Below are 13,001 nucleotides of genomic sequence, written 5' to 3' on the forward strand. Positions count from 1 at the left end.
CTGGAGGCGTATCGTGTGGGTGGAGCTAAAGTATGACGAGCGTGCAAAGCGGTGACATCCTCAAGCATGGAGAAACCCATGGCTATCTGTCTCAGCTAATAGATACACTATATGATCCAGAATCATTCGGAGGCAGAAATAAATTGAACAGGAGAAACAGCAACATCAGGACCGTCTGTCTCTGTGGTACATACTGTATTTAGTGGCCTGTCAACATTTGTGTGTTTACTCGCAGTTTATGAGGACATGATTCGGTTTATGGACTATTGTATGCGACTAAACCTTAACAGTAGCAAGCAAAACGGTTTTGCACGTCAGACTAGTGTAACGTTATACATAGAACAACAATGTCCGTTAGCGCATTTGAATGACGAAGCACGCGATCGTATCGTTTACTGATGTTTACTCACGCGACGATAGCCAACAGCATAGACATTTGAAGCAGTTTTACTCACCGGCTGCTTCCAAAACAGGACCGAACCTTTATCGCTGGGACTGCTCTGTCAAAAACACACTTCTTTGGTATGATTTGGTGAAGTCCTGTGACAGCAGTGACCGTGGAGATCCACTTTGCGACTCTACTGAAACGATGTTTTGAAGCTTCCCGTCATTTCTGCGTTCAAATCGGTTCAAATGCAGCGCTGCCTTCCCGGAATGCTTCGCTGAAGCGTTGAAGTCGCTTGATGTCACCTATAGGAATAAAGTGGAGCGCGGCGCGGACTATAACGACGACTGGATCTGCACCTGAGAGTGTTTATGGGCTTGCATTTCTGCGCAACCTACCGGGAGAAGAGCCCGTACAGCCCATACAAGGACCTTCCGCTCTATCGACGTCAAGCCGACCCAGACTCAAAAAAAACTCTCCGAAACTTGTGAGAAACCGGAAGGAGTATTTTTAACACAGAAATACTCCATCAAACGTCCAACATTAGTTTTTGAAACTTTGTCTATGTTTAGGATGGGAATCCAAGTCTTTAACAGTGTAAAAAGCTCAGTATGCATGAAACAGCATTTCACCCCCCTTTAATCAAAAATATCTCAATTTGTGTTTTGAAGATGAACAAAGTTCGTACAGGTTTGGAACGGTAGTAATTAATGACAGAAATTAAATTTTTGAGTGAACTATCCCTTTAAGGTATTTATCTGACAAAATTATTTATGGAAAAAAGGTAAAGTACAGCAACAGGTTTTGATTTACATTTTTAAATGTTTTTTTAAATACATAGGAAAAAGCTTATTGGAGAGAGCATACATTGTCTAAAACACAAGCAGTTATTGTTTTGTTGGTTCTCCCTTTTTTTAGCTTGTGTCCATAATTTCTTTGTATGACATGTTTCATTGCGTTATCACAAATAAAACAATCGACTCCAAGCACAACTAAGCAATATGCCAAACTGATTTTGAATAATATATGAACAAAGGGTGGAGATATAAATCTTTCACTATTTTCCATTATTTCCACTATCACTATTTTAAATCTGGGATTCAAAATCAAATTTAAAGAGATTTAACATTTAAAAATCACAAATGATTAATTTATTTACACAAATAATACATACTTAACAATAGTAATACTTAAATTAGTGTTTTGATCTGAGTCACTGAAATTTTTTTATGTCAATGAATAGAAATACCCAACTATTTTGCAAATCGTTTTGGGCTTTGGTTTCTTGCTGTCTGTAAAGATGTGTATGTATCTGTGGTATCTGAAAAAGCAGACTGTATGACAGAGATCGATAATTGTTGCTGTCATGTAAAGCTAACATTGATTATTCTACTTCAAGCCCTGAGGCAGATAAACACAGACCTTCACCTTGAGATGTGGGATACAATGAATTCTGAGAAGCATTGTGCCCTATGCAGTTTATTTTTCTGAATTCTCCTCTATTTCTTTCGTTTCTTCAGTTTAAAGACCCACTCATCCTGTTGCTGCTGGCATCCGCTGTCATCAGTGTGTTGATGAGGCAGTTTGACGATGCCGTCAGTATCACAGTGGTAAGTTCCTGCTCTCTCCTCTCTATCAGAGTTTTGATTTCATTGTAGTACTGGATCAGTTCATTAACACGCTTGTATCATTTTTTTGCAGGCCATTATTATCGTTGTTACAGTTGCCTTTGTACAGGTGAATCCAAAATACACTGATGACGTTATCTCACTTGACACATTTTCAATCACCTGAAGCTATAGACCTATATATGTATGTAAATAAATACTTTAGAGATACTTTGTTTTGCTTCATTTCAGGAATACCGCTCAGAAAAATCCCTGGAAGAACTAGGGAAACTTGTGCCTCCAGAATGTCATTGGTGAGCAAATAAAGTTCTTTACCTTCCACAACACCATCTTTAATCAATTATATGTCAAAATCTGTGGCTATTAGAATGGGATCCAGCTTTAGAAATAAAATAATAAATGACACAAAATCAATCCTACTTTCTAATATTTACACTACTGTTCATTTTTTTATGTTTTTGCAGTCTCTTAATCTCACCAAAGCTGCATTTATTTGCTCAAAAATACAGTTAAACTATGTAAAATTTAGAATATTCAACAGCCATTACTCCAATCATAAGTGCCACACGATCCTTCAGAAATCATTCTAATATGTTGATTTGGAGCTCAAAAACATTTATTTTTATTATTTATTATTTTTTATTGTTGAAAACAGTTGTTCTGCTTTTTGGGGAAGCAGTGGCACACTTTTTGGGATCCTATGAATAGAAAGTTAAACAGCATTTTTTATATATATATATATATATATATATATATATATATATATATATATATATATATATATATATATATATATTATAATATACACACACACACATTTTCCATTGTTAAATCTTTACTGTAACGTTTGGTCAATTTAATGCATCTTCAATGAATAAGAGTATTCATTTCTTTAACTAAGAAGTTTGCTGGTCCCAAACATTTGAATGGTAGTGAATGTTCCATTTTAATAATTTCTGGAACAAAAGACTTTTACTTTTGATGCTGATTAGTAAATGTGTACATTAGTCACACAAAACTACTGAAATTCTCAGTTCGTATTAAAATAAATCTTAAACATCTTGTGTAGGTTTTCTCGCTCTCTCTCGCTCTCTCTCTCTTTCTTACTAAAGATGATTGAATAAATTTGAGGGATATCTGTGGGTGTGAGGTCTGGATGTCTTAGGTGAATTTCCAGAGCTTTACACCCACCAAATGCATAAAAGACGGCCTTTCAGACAACATATGGAGAGAGAATGGGAGGTGTAATTTCCACTTCAAACACACAGTCTCATATTTGCACTTCAAAACCGGGTTGTGCCATGGTCTTGAGCCCTGTCCTCAAACACCTGTAGAACACCACTCAGTACACCACAATGTGTTACCCTCCTTCTATCTATCTATCTATCTATCTATCTATCTATCTATCTATCTATCTATCTATCTATCTATCTATCTATCTATCTATCTGTCTATCTGTCTATCTGTCTATCTGTCTATCTGTCTGTCTGTCTGTCTGTCTGTCTGTCTGTCTGTCTGTCTGTCTGTCTGTCTGTCTGTCTGTCTGTCTGTCTATCTGTCTGTCTATCTGTCTGTCTGTCTATCTGTCTGTCTGTCTGTCTGTCTGTCTATTTTGTTTGATTTATTTGTTTATGTATTTATTTTTTGGTCTGACTGGGTGAGGGAGTCATATTTTCATTTATTTATTACAGTTTAAACCTAGACGGATCATAATAGTCACTCTTAAATGATTCTAGCAACAATTTGCTAGAATTGTTTTTTTATTGTTGCTGAGACTGTTGGAAGTATATTTCAAAAAAGTGTTTGACCTCCATCTAGCCCTCAGGGCACAAATCTCAAGGGCTGTCCACATGACTTCACTGGCCTAATTTCAAACCGTTCAACACACGATCCCTCTGAAGCCCTCTCTATTTCTCTTTTCAACTTATCTCATCTCTCCCTGTACTCCAGTGTTCGAGAAGGACGTCTGGAGCATCTTCTAGCACGAGAGCTTGTACCTGGAGACACAGTCTGTCTATCAGTCGGCGAGAGAGTCCCAGCTGACTTGCGTCTTTTCGAGGTGTGTAATGAATATATATATGTCCTTGTCTCTTTCTTCTCTTCCATGTGTCTTTTTATGCACATAGGGACTGTACATGCAGAACAGTATTCTATTATGAATTATAATTTGGTCATATTCTGATTATGTAAGCGCCAATCATCTTCATTATTGCCATAAGCAGATTAAGCAAATACTACAGTTTCTAGAAACACTCAATTCAGATTATTCACTGAACAAAATTATTTATTAAATTATGGCTTATCCAGAATTGGACTTAATTGGAAAGTGATCCACATGTAAACTGTTACAGTAACACTGTTGTAGTCAAACACAACCCAGAACAATGTGCTTTGAGGTTTTCTGGATTGCTCATTCAAATGGCAGTTAGCGGTTGAAATGCTTGTGCTTGAAATAGCAGCAATGTTCTAATGGCCTGTTAGTGAAGCTGACCCTTCTCTGCACTGCAGGCGGTGGATCTGACAGTTGATGAGTCCAGTTTGACAGGAGAGACCACCCCCTGCACCAAGACCTATGCCCCTCAGCCGGCTGCCACCAATGGCGATATTACGTCCCGCAGTAACATTGCCTTCATGGGTACGCTGGTGCGCTGTGGGAAGGCCAAGGTACAGTTACACCAAGACCTGAACTGATTTTTACCTCCCACAGTCCTCAGAGAACTCATAATTCAAGCTGCTTTCATTCATAAAATGATACGTATCCCCCACTGCTCGCATGTTTGTTTTTGTTTTTCTTAAGTATAATTGTATTTTGAACAAGTAAATGTTTCAATAAGGTAAAATTTTGCTAGTGCACTTTGGGAAGGCTAAGGTACTGTTAAATATTTGCATTTCCTGTTTGATGCATCAGACCACATGTTAAAGGGTTAGTTCACCCAAAAATGAAATTGACGTCATGAATGACTCACCCTAATGTCGTTCCACACCCGTAAAACCTCCGTTCATCTTCAGAACACAGTTTTAGATATTTTATATTTAGTCTGACAGCGTATCTAAGTGTATGCACACTAACCTGTCCATGTCCAGAAAGGTAATAAAAACATAATCAAAGTAGTCCATATGTGACATCAGTTAGTTAATTAGAATCTCTTGAAGCATCAAAAATACATTTTGGTCCAAAAAATAAAAAAATAACAAAAACTACGACTTTATTCAGCATTGTCTTCTCTTCCGCGTTTGTTTTTTTTAAACGCGGAAGAGAAGACAATGCTGAATAAAGTCATAGTTTTTGTTATTTTTGGACCAAAATGTGTGCCTACACTTAGATACGCTGTCAGACTAAATATAAAATATCTTAAACTGTGTTCTGTAGATTACGGGTGTGGAACGACATTAGGGTGAGTCATTAATGACATAAATTTCATTTTTGGGTGAACTAGCCCTTTAATATTGTAACACATATTATTGCAATTTAAGATCATTATTTTCTGTTTTAATTAATGTATTAATGTGATTGCAAAGCTAATTTTTTTCAGCATCATTACTCCAATCTTCAGAACAATTTTGGTGAGATAAAAAAGAGAGAGAGAAATTAATACTTTTATTTATCAAGGATGCATTAAATTGATCAAAAGTGACAGTGTAGACATTTATAATGTTTCGAAAAAATTATATTTAATAAATGCTTTAATACATTTAATAAATGCTGTTCATTGAACTTTCTAATCAAATTATCTTGGAGAAAATATCACAATTTTCACAAAAAAGTTTGTATTACAGCTATTTTTAACATAGATACTAATAATAATTAGAAGAAAAGTTTCTTGCGCACCAGATCATCATATTAGAATGATTTCTGAAGGATCATGTGACACTGAAGAGTGAAAACTAGAGTAGTGATGCTGAAAATGCAGCTTTGCCATCACAGGAATACATTTCTTTTTAAAATATATTCAAATGTACAACAAATTTAATTTGTAACAAATCAGTGTGTTTTTTGATTAAATAAATGCAGCATTGGTCAGCATAAAAACAAATGATAACCATTAATAACACTATAACCATTTGCTAAATGTAAAAAAGGCCCCTTTTTAACAATTTTGTTTATAGTTACCACTGAATTTGATTTGTGTGAAGGGTTTTGATATTCACACAGTTATTGTTTTCCTGAACATTTATTTCTTGTATTAACTTAATTGATTTATTTTTTGTTCTTTTTAGTGGAATAAAAATAATTGAAAATATTGAATCATTGTTTATTTATTATTATTATGTTAAATAGTGTTTATTTATTTATCCATTCTTCAGATTTCCTCACATTATTAAAAATGTGTATTATAGAATCATCCTTTTTACACATTTTCTAATTGTTTTGCTTTTAAATTGTAGGGCATTGTCATAGGCACTGGAGAAAATTCTGAATTTGGCGAAGTTTTTAAGATGATGCAAGCAGAGGAGGTAATCAAGCATAAACCAGAGAGATAGATTTTCTAAAAAAACAGCTTTTGCTTCATATTTTAAATGCTTTCTTTCTTTCTTTTTGTTTTTAAACAGGCTCCTAAAACCCCTTTACAGAAAAGCATGGATTTGCTGGGAAAACAGCTCTCCCTTTATTCCTTTGGGATAATCGGTAGACATCTTGTTAAGATTGTCCAATTAACATTCATTGCACTTTCATGAGCTAGTGATACATACCATCTCGTTGATTATGCAAACCCTAATTTCTGTTCTGTCATATCCTGCCTTCGCTCTCTGTGTTGGCACTAATATATTTTTTCATTTTCAGGGGTGATCATGATGGTCGGATGGCTTCAGGGGAAATACATTCTAGACATGTTCACCATAGGCGTCAGGTATGTCTTTAATTAGTCCAGCACGGAGACGGATGTTCCCAAGAGGCATGTGACTTGATGTGTAGTGCATGTTTCAGCCTTTTAAGTGTTGCATCATTGCTCTTCTCTTCAGCCTGGCTGTGGCAGCTATCCCAGAAGGCCTCCCCATCGTGGTGACGGTGACTTTGGCACTGGGAGTGATGAGGATGGTGAAGAAACGAGCGATCATTAAAAAATTGCCCATAGTGGAGACTCTGGGTATGTTGTACATTGTGACATAAACCAGTGGTTTTGTTTTATGAGCCAGATTTGGTCATCATGTGGTGAACTGGAACAGTTTTAATGGGTTCTCTCTCAAAGCACTTTATAGTGGGGTATGAGGGCATGACTCGCAACCTTACCTGTGTTGGAATCTGGCTAGACTTAATCAAGTGACAAGGAATTTTTAGCAAAATACCATCTAATTTATTTAGCATTGTTTTTCATGCTATCTGCGAAGGGTTGTGAATGTTCACAAAACACTGATCAATTGAAAAAAAGGACACGCTGTAAATGTTCTATATCACCAAAGGATCTCATCTAATGTTCAGACAAAGACCTTGTGTCAGGAAGTTCCTTCCTGTTGGCCAGCTTATAGGGGAACACAAAAGTCACTTTGGTGGTTTATCTCCTCTGTGGCCTTGCATAATCAGTCATTTGAGAATCAGTCAGCCCACAGTCACATTCACACTGAACATGCACTAATTTATTGTGGCGTAAACACATTAAATCAGACCCAAATGTTCTTGTGGGTGTCAGTAACATTTTAAAGAAATGTTTATTGCTTTGCTTTTGCATTTTAAACCATGTGATGAACTTAATGGCTCTTTACTAATTATGAAACAACACTTTTGCCAAGTAGCACTTGAAGCTGTGTGATATTGTGAACAGAGTCAGGACCAGGATTGTTTAGCGCAAGAGTTTATCTCAAACTATATTTGACTGCAAGTTTGAGCTGAACTAATCGCAGATGTAAAACAAGGAATACTGTAGATAGGAATATAGAAAACAATACATGGCTCGCACTGTTTAAATTGCATTTTATAAAACACAATTTATGTATATAATATTTATTGAATTTGTTTATATAAATAAAAGTTATAATATTTTTAATCTCTAAATATTAGATGAGCTATTTCCCATTTGTAAAAAATGTTACCATTTGAGGCCATACAATTACATTTTACCGTAGTTGTCACTCTACAATTTTTTTTTGTTTTTTTTGTTTTAATATGTGAAAATATCATTGTGTAGGTGTCTTTTGCAACATTTTTGACAAATGTCACTGGTTTCATGGAAATCAGAACATCTTTGTTGTCTGTATTAACCTGAGAAACCTCCCTCTCCTCTCCAGGCTGCTGTAATGTGATCTGCTCAGATAAGACAGGCACTCTCACTAAAAATGAGATGACAGTCACTCATCTATTCACCTCTGATGGACAGCATGCTGAGGTAAGAGCCTTGAAATTTTCAGGATGGTAAAATTATTGGACTAAAAATTAGTGGACACCGAAACACTAAAGCCATATGTACTTGTTGAGCACTTCATTTTAATAGGTAGTTAGTTCTTACTTATATCTCCCATTTTAGGAAGATTTTCCACCACACATTGGAACCTAAATGCAGAGGTTTGCTCTCATTCAGACAAAATCATCCTATCAAACACTCTTGCTGGCTGGCTACATAAGGATAAGTTCAGTTTGAAAGAATGACTTGTAAAGTCTTGAGAACATCAGTTAGAATGAGTGTTTAACCCCTAGAGGTCGATTAAAATTTCTGTTTATTTTTGCCATGACAGGAATAAATGACATTCTAAAATATTTTAACATATATATATATTTATATAAATAAAATTTACAATGTTTCTGCTTTTGCTGTATTTTTGATCAAATAATTGCAGCCTTGGTGAGCATAAGAGACTTCTTTAAAAATCTCGCCAACTCCAAACTTTGAACGGGACAGAGAACATTGAATTATTGTGCCTTCTGCATTGCTAAATCCATTACCAAATTAGAAATATACAATCTTAAGTGTTAATAACTGCAGTGTTTCATCAGCCCTGTGGATCTGAAGAGAAGCCTTTGGTTTTCTCTCCCAGGAACAGACGCAGTGTCTCAGATGCCCGATGGCATCAGTGTAGAGTCCTGAATTCATTGCCGTGCCATCGGCGTGCTCTAATAAATCTTCAAAGCAGTCAGCTCAGGAGTAGATTGAGTGTCTCACTTTTTAAACTTACTAGGTCGCTTCTCCCAGGTCTATTACATCATGCTTTTTTATTTCGCATCCCTTTGGGTTTCAAACAGAGCACTGCTAAAAGTCATCTATCGTCTGTGTTTGCTTGTTGTGTGGCAGTGTATTTGTGTGTATGCTAAAGTTTGAAAACTTCCTTGTAAAGAATGTTTCATGTTTCCGAAAATGCCATGCTACTTAAGTTAAATAGATTGTGAATGCTGTTTCATCTTGACTTTAAGGTGTTAAGATGATGTTGACCTGATTGAGCTTCTTTTACAGGTCTCCGGTGTCGGGTACAACAATTCTGGCGAGGTATTGCTGGATGGAGAGTTAGTGCATGGTTTTTCCAACACCTCCATCAGCAAGATCGTGGAGGTGAAGTTAAGAAGAGAAAATTGTTAAAAGCAGAGCTGTTTGGATACTATAGTGTGACTTTACATTTGGTGTCTGAATTCCTGTAGGCTGGCTGTGTGTGCAATGATGCCGTGATCAGGAGCAACACCCTAATGGGCCGCCCTACTGAAGGAGCCCTCATTGCACTGGCTATGAAGGTACAGTATGTCCCTTCATGCGTGATTTGCTGATAATTATTGTTCTTTTCTATACCACATTCAACTCTACCTTAACTAAACTCAAACAATGTTGGTTGGATGTGCTGTTGGCTGTTCCCACCTGTTTAAACACGAGGCAGCCTGAGGGAATAATGCCTGCGTGGTACTGTCTGTAACCTCGTGTCACCTTATTTTCGCAAACAAAGTATTTGAATTGGTTCTTCTCACTCATGCTAATTAAGATGAGCAGACACGCTTTCACACCCCATAGAACAGGTTACTGTGGCAACAGCATCTCCCTTGAGGGTCCCGATTGTGTTAACGTCTGGTACATTAATAACATTGTTTTCACCACAGGGACATTTACATGGGGTTTAAACTGAGAGAAATGTCAGTTCAATCCAGGGATAAAAAGAACTAGATTTTTACGTTTTGTGAAGAAAATGTGGGTGGTTCTCGCAAAATCATAGCCACAATGTTAGGTTGTTCTGTGTCAGGCCCTTAACTTTAAGAACTGCACAAGAGTCCATGTGAAAGAGTTCCAGACTTGTCACTTGCTGTATTTGGCACTACAGTGCTTTTTATTTTTTATTTTTGTTCAGACAGTCTTTTTGTAAAGGCATCCTTACTTTTCCTCATGGGCAACAAAGACTTTGTCTCGCATGATCTGACCTTGCCTTTCTTTCATATTCTGATTTTGTATGTATTCACTCTGTTCTAGTTGAGTTTTTCATGGAAGCAGAACGGATTAGATTTCAGATTAGATTGGTTTTTCGATATCTTCTTTTAAAGATTCAAGTGAGCAGAGTATGTAACCACATACCCATTTATTTTCTGTTGTTTATAGATGGGCTTGGAGGGACTGCAGCAGGAGTTTGTGCGGTTGGAAGAGATTCCCTTCTCTTCAGAGCAGAAGTGGATGGCAGTCCGTGTCGTCCATCGCACCCAGCAGGTAAGCTGTGCCACATGGCATTAAGCACATTGTAAACTTGAAGTTGATGATGCAAGGTAATTGAAACTGAATATTCCTTGGCAATGTCACAATAGTGCACATTGAAATTCACATTCACTTTGCAGATCCTATTGACTTACACTGTAAAAAAAACCCCAAATCTGTGCACTCAGTCCGCCAAAAAGAATAAGTCTTGCATTCTATATAAAAGAGCCAATTGACGACTGGTTAAGTCATCACTGAAAGCCGTCGCTACAGCTGCCGTTAGATGCTTTAGTTGCTATTCTGAGACATGCGCTTGGGACTGCATTGGCTGGTCTAGCCTGAAAAATATGCTTTTTTTTTGTGCCGTTTGAGCTTAAGAAACAACATTTATGAGACGGATGTTGTCAAATTTCACTGTTGGTTTCAAATATGAAATTTAATCATAAGTTTGGTGAATAGCTTTGGAGAATCTGATTCCTAGTTCAAAGAGATAGGAGCTGTACTTGCATGATGGAAATAGCTGCCCGGTAGGCGTTTGAAAGATGGCAGCTGAGTGAAATTGCTTGCTTTAAAGGGACTTTGTCTGTACTTAAAGGCCATCTTTCAATTTAATTTTATAACTTAATTTATACAGAATATTGTATGAAAATGTAAATTTAAAAAGACATACATAAGAATACATATGTTTTACAACACCCACCGGCAGAAATTAAGAAAAAAAGTGCCTGTTCTAAGCTACGCTCCAAAAAACCGCCTTTTCCCAGAGAACGCGTCATATGAGGCAACGACAGGCAAACATAGGCGCTGCAGCCCTGGATCTCATTGTGGGTTTACGTAGTCTGAGAGGTGGAAACAGAAAATAGAGATTGTCGTTATCGTCATTATAGTTGTAGTAGGTTTCAGTTGTCACAATGATGAATTAATAAAAGTTACAATGACTGTATTTACATGAACAGCATATTCCCGTCCTAGCCGAAAGACTAACTGCTTTCATACACGTACTCCACAGTACATGTGAGCTCATTTACATTATGTCCATCGGAAATACTAGGTGAGTAGTATAACAGCCGACTAAGCTCGGTATTCCAGCTGTCCGGTTATGTTGTTCAGATATACGGCCCAAACGCTTGACATCTGCAGAAGCAGAACATGCGGACACCTAAAGTTAGGTCTAAAAGCTGTTACTGATTAAACATCAGCTAGCAATTTCTATAAAATTTCATGATAAACTGTTGTGTAGAAATGCACAGAATGCCTATATCTGACCGTCACAGATGTAAGCTATAGCCTACATACTACAACATTCATTTAAAATCTGGGATCTAAACTAATTATTTTAAGACACATATTGCTGGCATAGATGGTGACAATCTACATGGATGCTTGAAAAACAACAAGTCGACAGCAATATTGATAAATATGATTTATTAAAGATACTGCAATGTGATAAACATTGAGACAACGTTAGCCACAATTAGCTATACCCTGCGGTCACTCACCAAGACACCTGCCCAATTCTCAACCGATTCTCCTCACACCACAACTCTATCTCTCTCCTCTGTCCATTTACCCTTCCCCTTAACTCTCCCTGACCCCTCTCTCGCCTAGCCGGCTCGTAATTATACGGCAATAGTTTATCGTAAGAGTTGACATTTATCCCAACTGCAACCTCTTCGCTGTCTGATACCATTACGAAGAGACAATATTTACCGGCCGTTGCGTCACTTCCGATCAGAGCGTGACGGAAGTAATTTTACTCACAATTTCTTTTAAAAAACTGTAATGCCTATTTATGATTCATTTCTCCACGCAAGTCGAGTTCCTATACTATTTATCTACATATTCATTCACAGTGATCTTCAACTTGAAAGATGGGCAAAATTGAAAATTGTCATTAATAACTCCCAACCCATCAGACATTCATTCATCTTCTGAACACAAATTAAGATTTTTGATGAAATCCGAGAGCTCTCTGACCCCTCCAAAGACACGTCCAGAAAGGTAGTAAAAGCGTTGTTAAAATAGTCTGTACAACTCCAATGGATCAACCTTAATGTTATGAAGAGATGAGAATACTGTTTGTGGCAAAAACATACAAAAATAACGACTTCATTAAAGCTCCCGTGTCATCCTCCCACACATTTGTGGTGGTGCTCATGTGAACAGTGTCGGCCAATGGTAAGCGGGCGTGCTGGCATTACTCTGACGTAACTCAGAAACACTGCACTGTGTTTACTACAGCAACAGCGTAGGAGACTGAAATGGATGTGAAGAAATCTTTATTTTTGTTTTTTGCACACAAAAAGTATTCTCATCCCTTCATAATATTAAGGTTGAAACACTGGAGTCACATGGACAATTTTAACGATGTCTTTACTACCTTTCTGGACCTGGAAAATG

At 37.0% G+C, this 13,001-nt stretch overlaps 1 protein-coding gene across 1 annotated transcript in view; it reads left to right on the forward strand.

Moving 5' to 3' along the window:
* Positions 1–13,001, forward strand: part of atp2c1 (ATPase secretory pathway Ca2+ transporting 1) — a 42,454-nt gene that overhangs the window by 19,201 nt on the left and 10,252 nt on the right. Inside the window, exons 4-16 of the mRNA XM_067448154.1 lie at positions 1,906–1,995; positions 2,087–2,122; positions 2,245–2,306; positions 3,964–4,072; positions 4,522–4,677; positions 6,400–6,468; positions 6,565–6,640; positions 6,797–6,863; positions 6,976–7,100; positions 8,236–8,333; positions 9,393–9,488; positions 9,575–9,664; positions 10,512–10,616. Coding sequence (XP_067304255.1) covers positions 1,906–1,995; positions 2,087–2,122; positions 2,245–2,306; positions 3,964–4,072; positions 4,522–4,677; positions 6,400–6,468; positions 6,565–6,640; positions 6,797–6,863; positions 6,976–7,100; positions 8,236–8,333; positions 9,393–9,488; positions 9,575–9,664; positions 10,512–10,616 — 1,179 coding nt within the window. The remainder of the gene's footprint in view (positions 1–1,905; positions 1,996–2,086; positions 2,123–2,244; positions 2,307–3,963; positions 4,073–4,521; positions 4,678–6,399; positions 6,469–6,564; positions 6,641–6,796; positions 6,864–6,975; positions 7,101–8,235; positions 8,334–9,392; positions 9,489–9,574; positions 9,665–10,511; positions 10,617–13,001) is intronic.

This window comes from Pseudorasbora parva, chromosome 7 (assembly GCF_024679245.1).
Source record: "Pseudorasbora parva isolate DD20220531a chromosome 7, ASM2467924v1, whole genome shotgun sequence".
Lineage (NCBI taxonomy): Eukaryota > Metazoa > Chordata > Actinopteri > Cypriniformes > Gobionidae > Pseudorasbora > Pseudorasbora parva.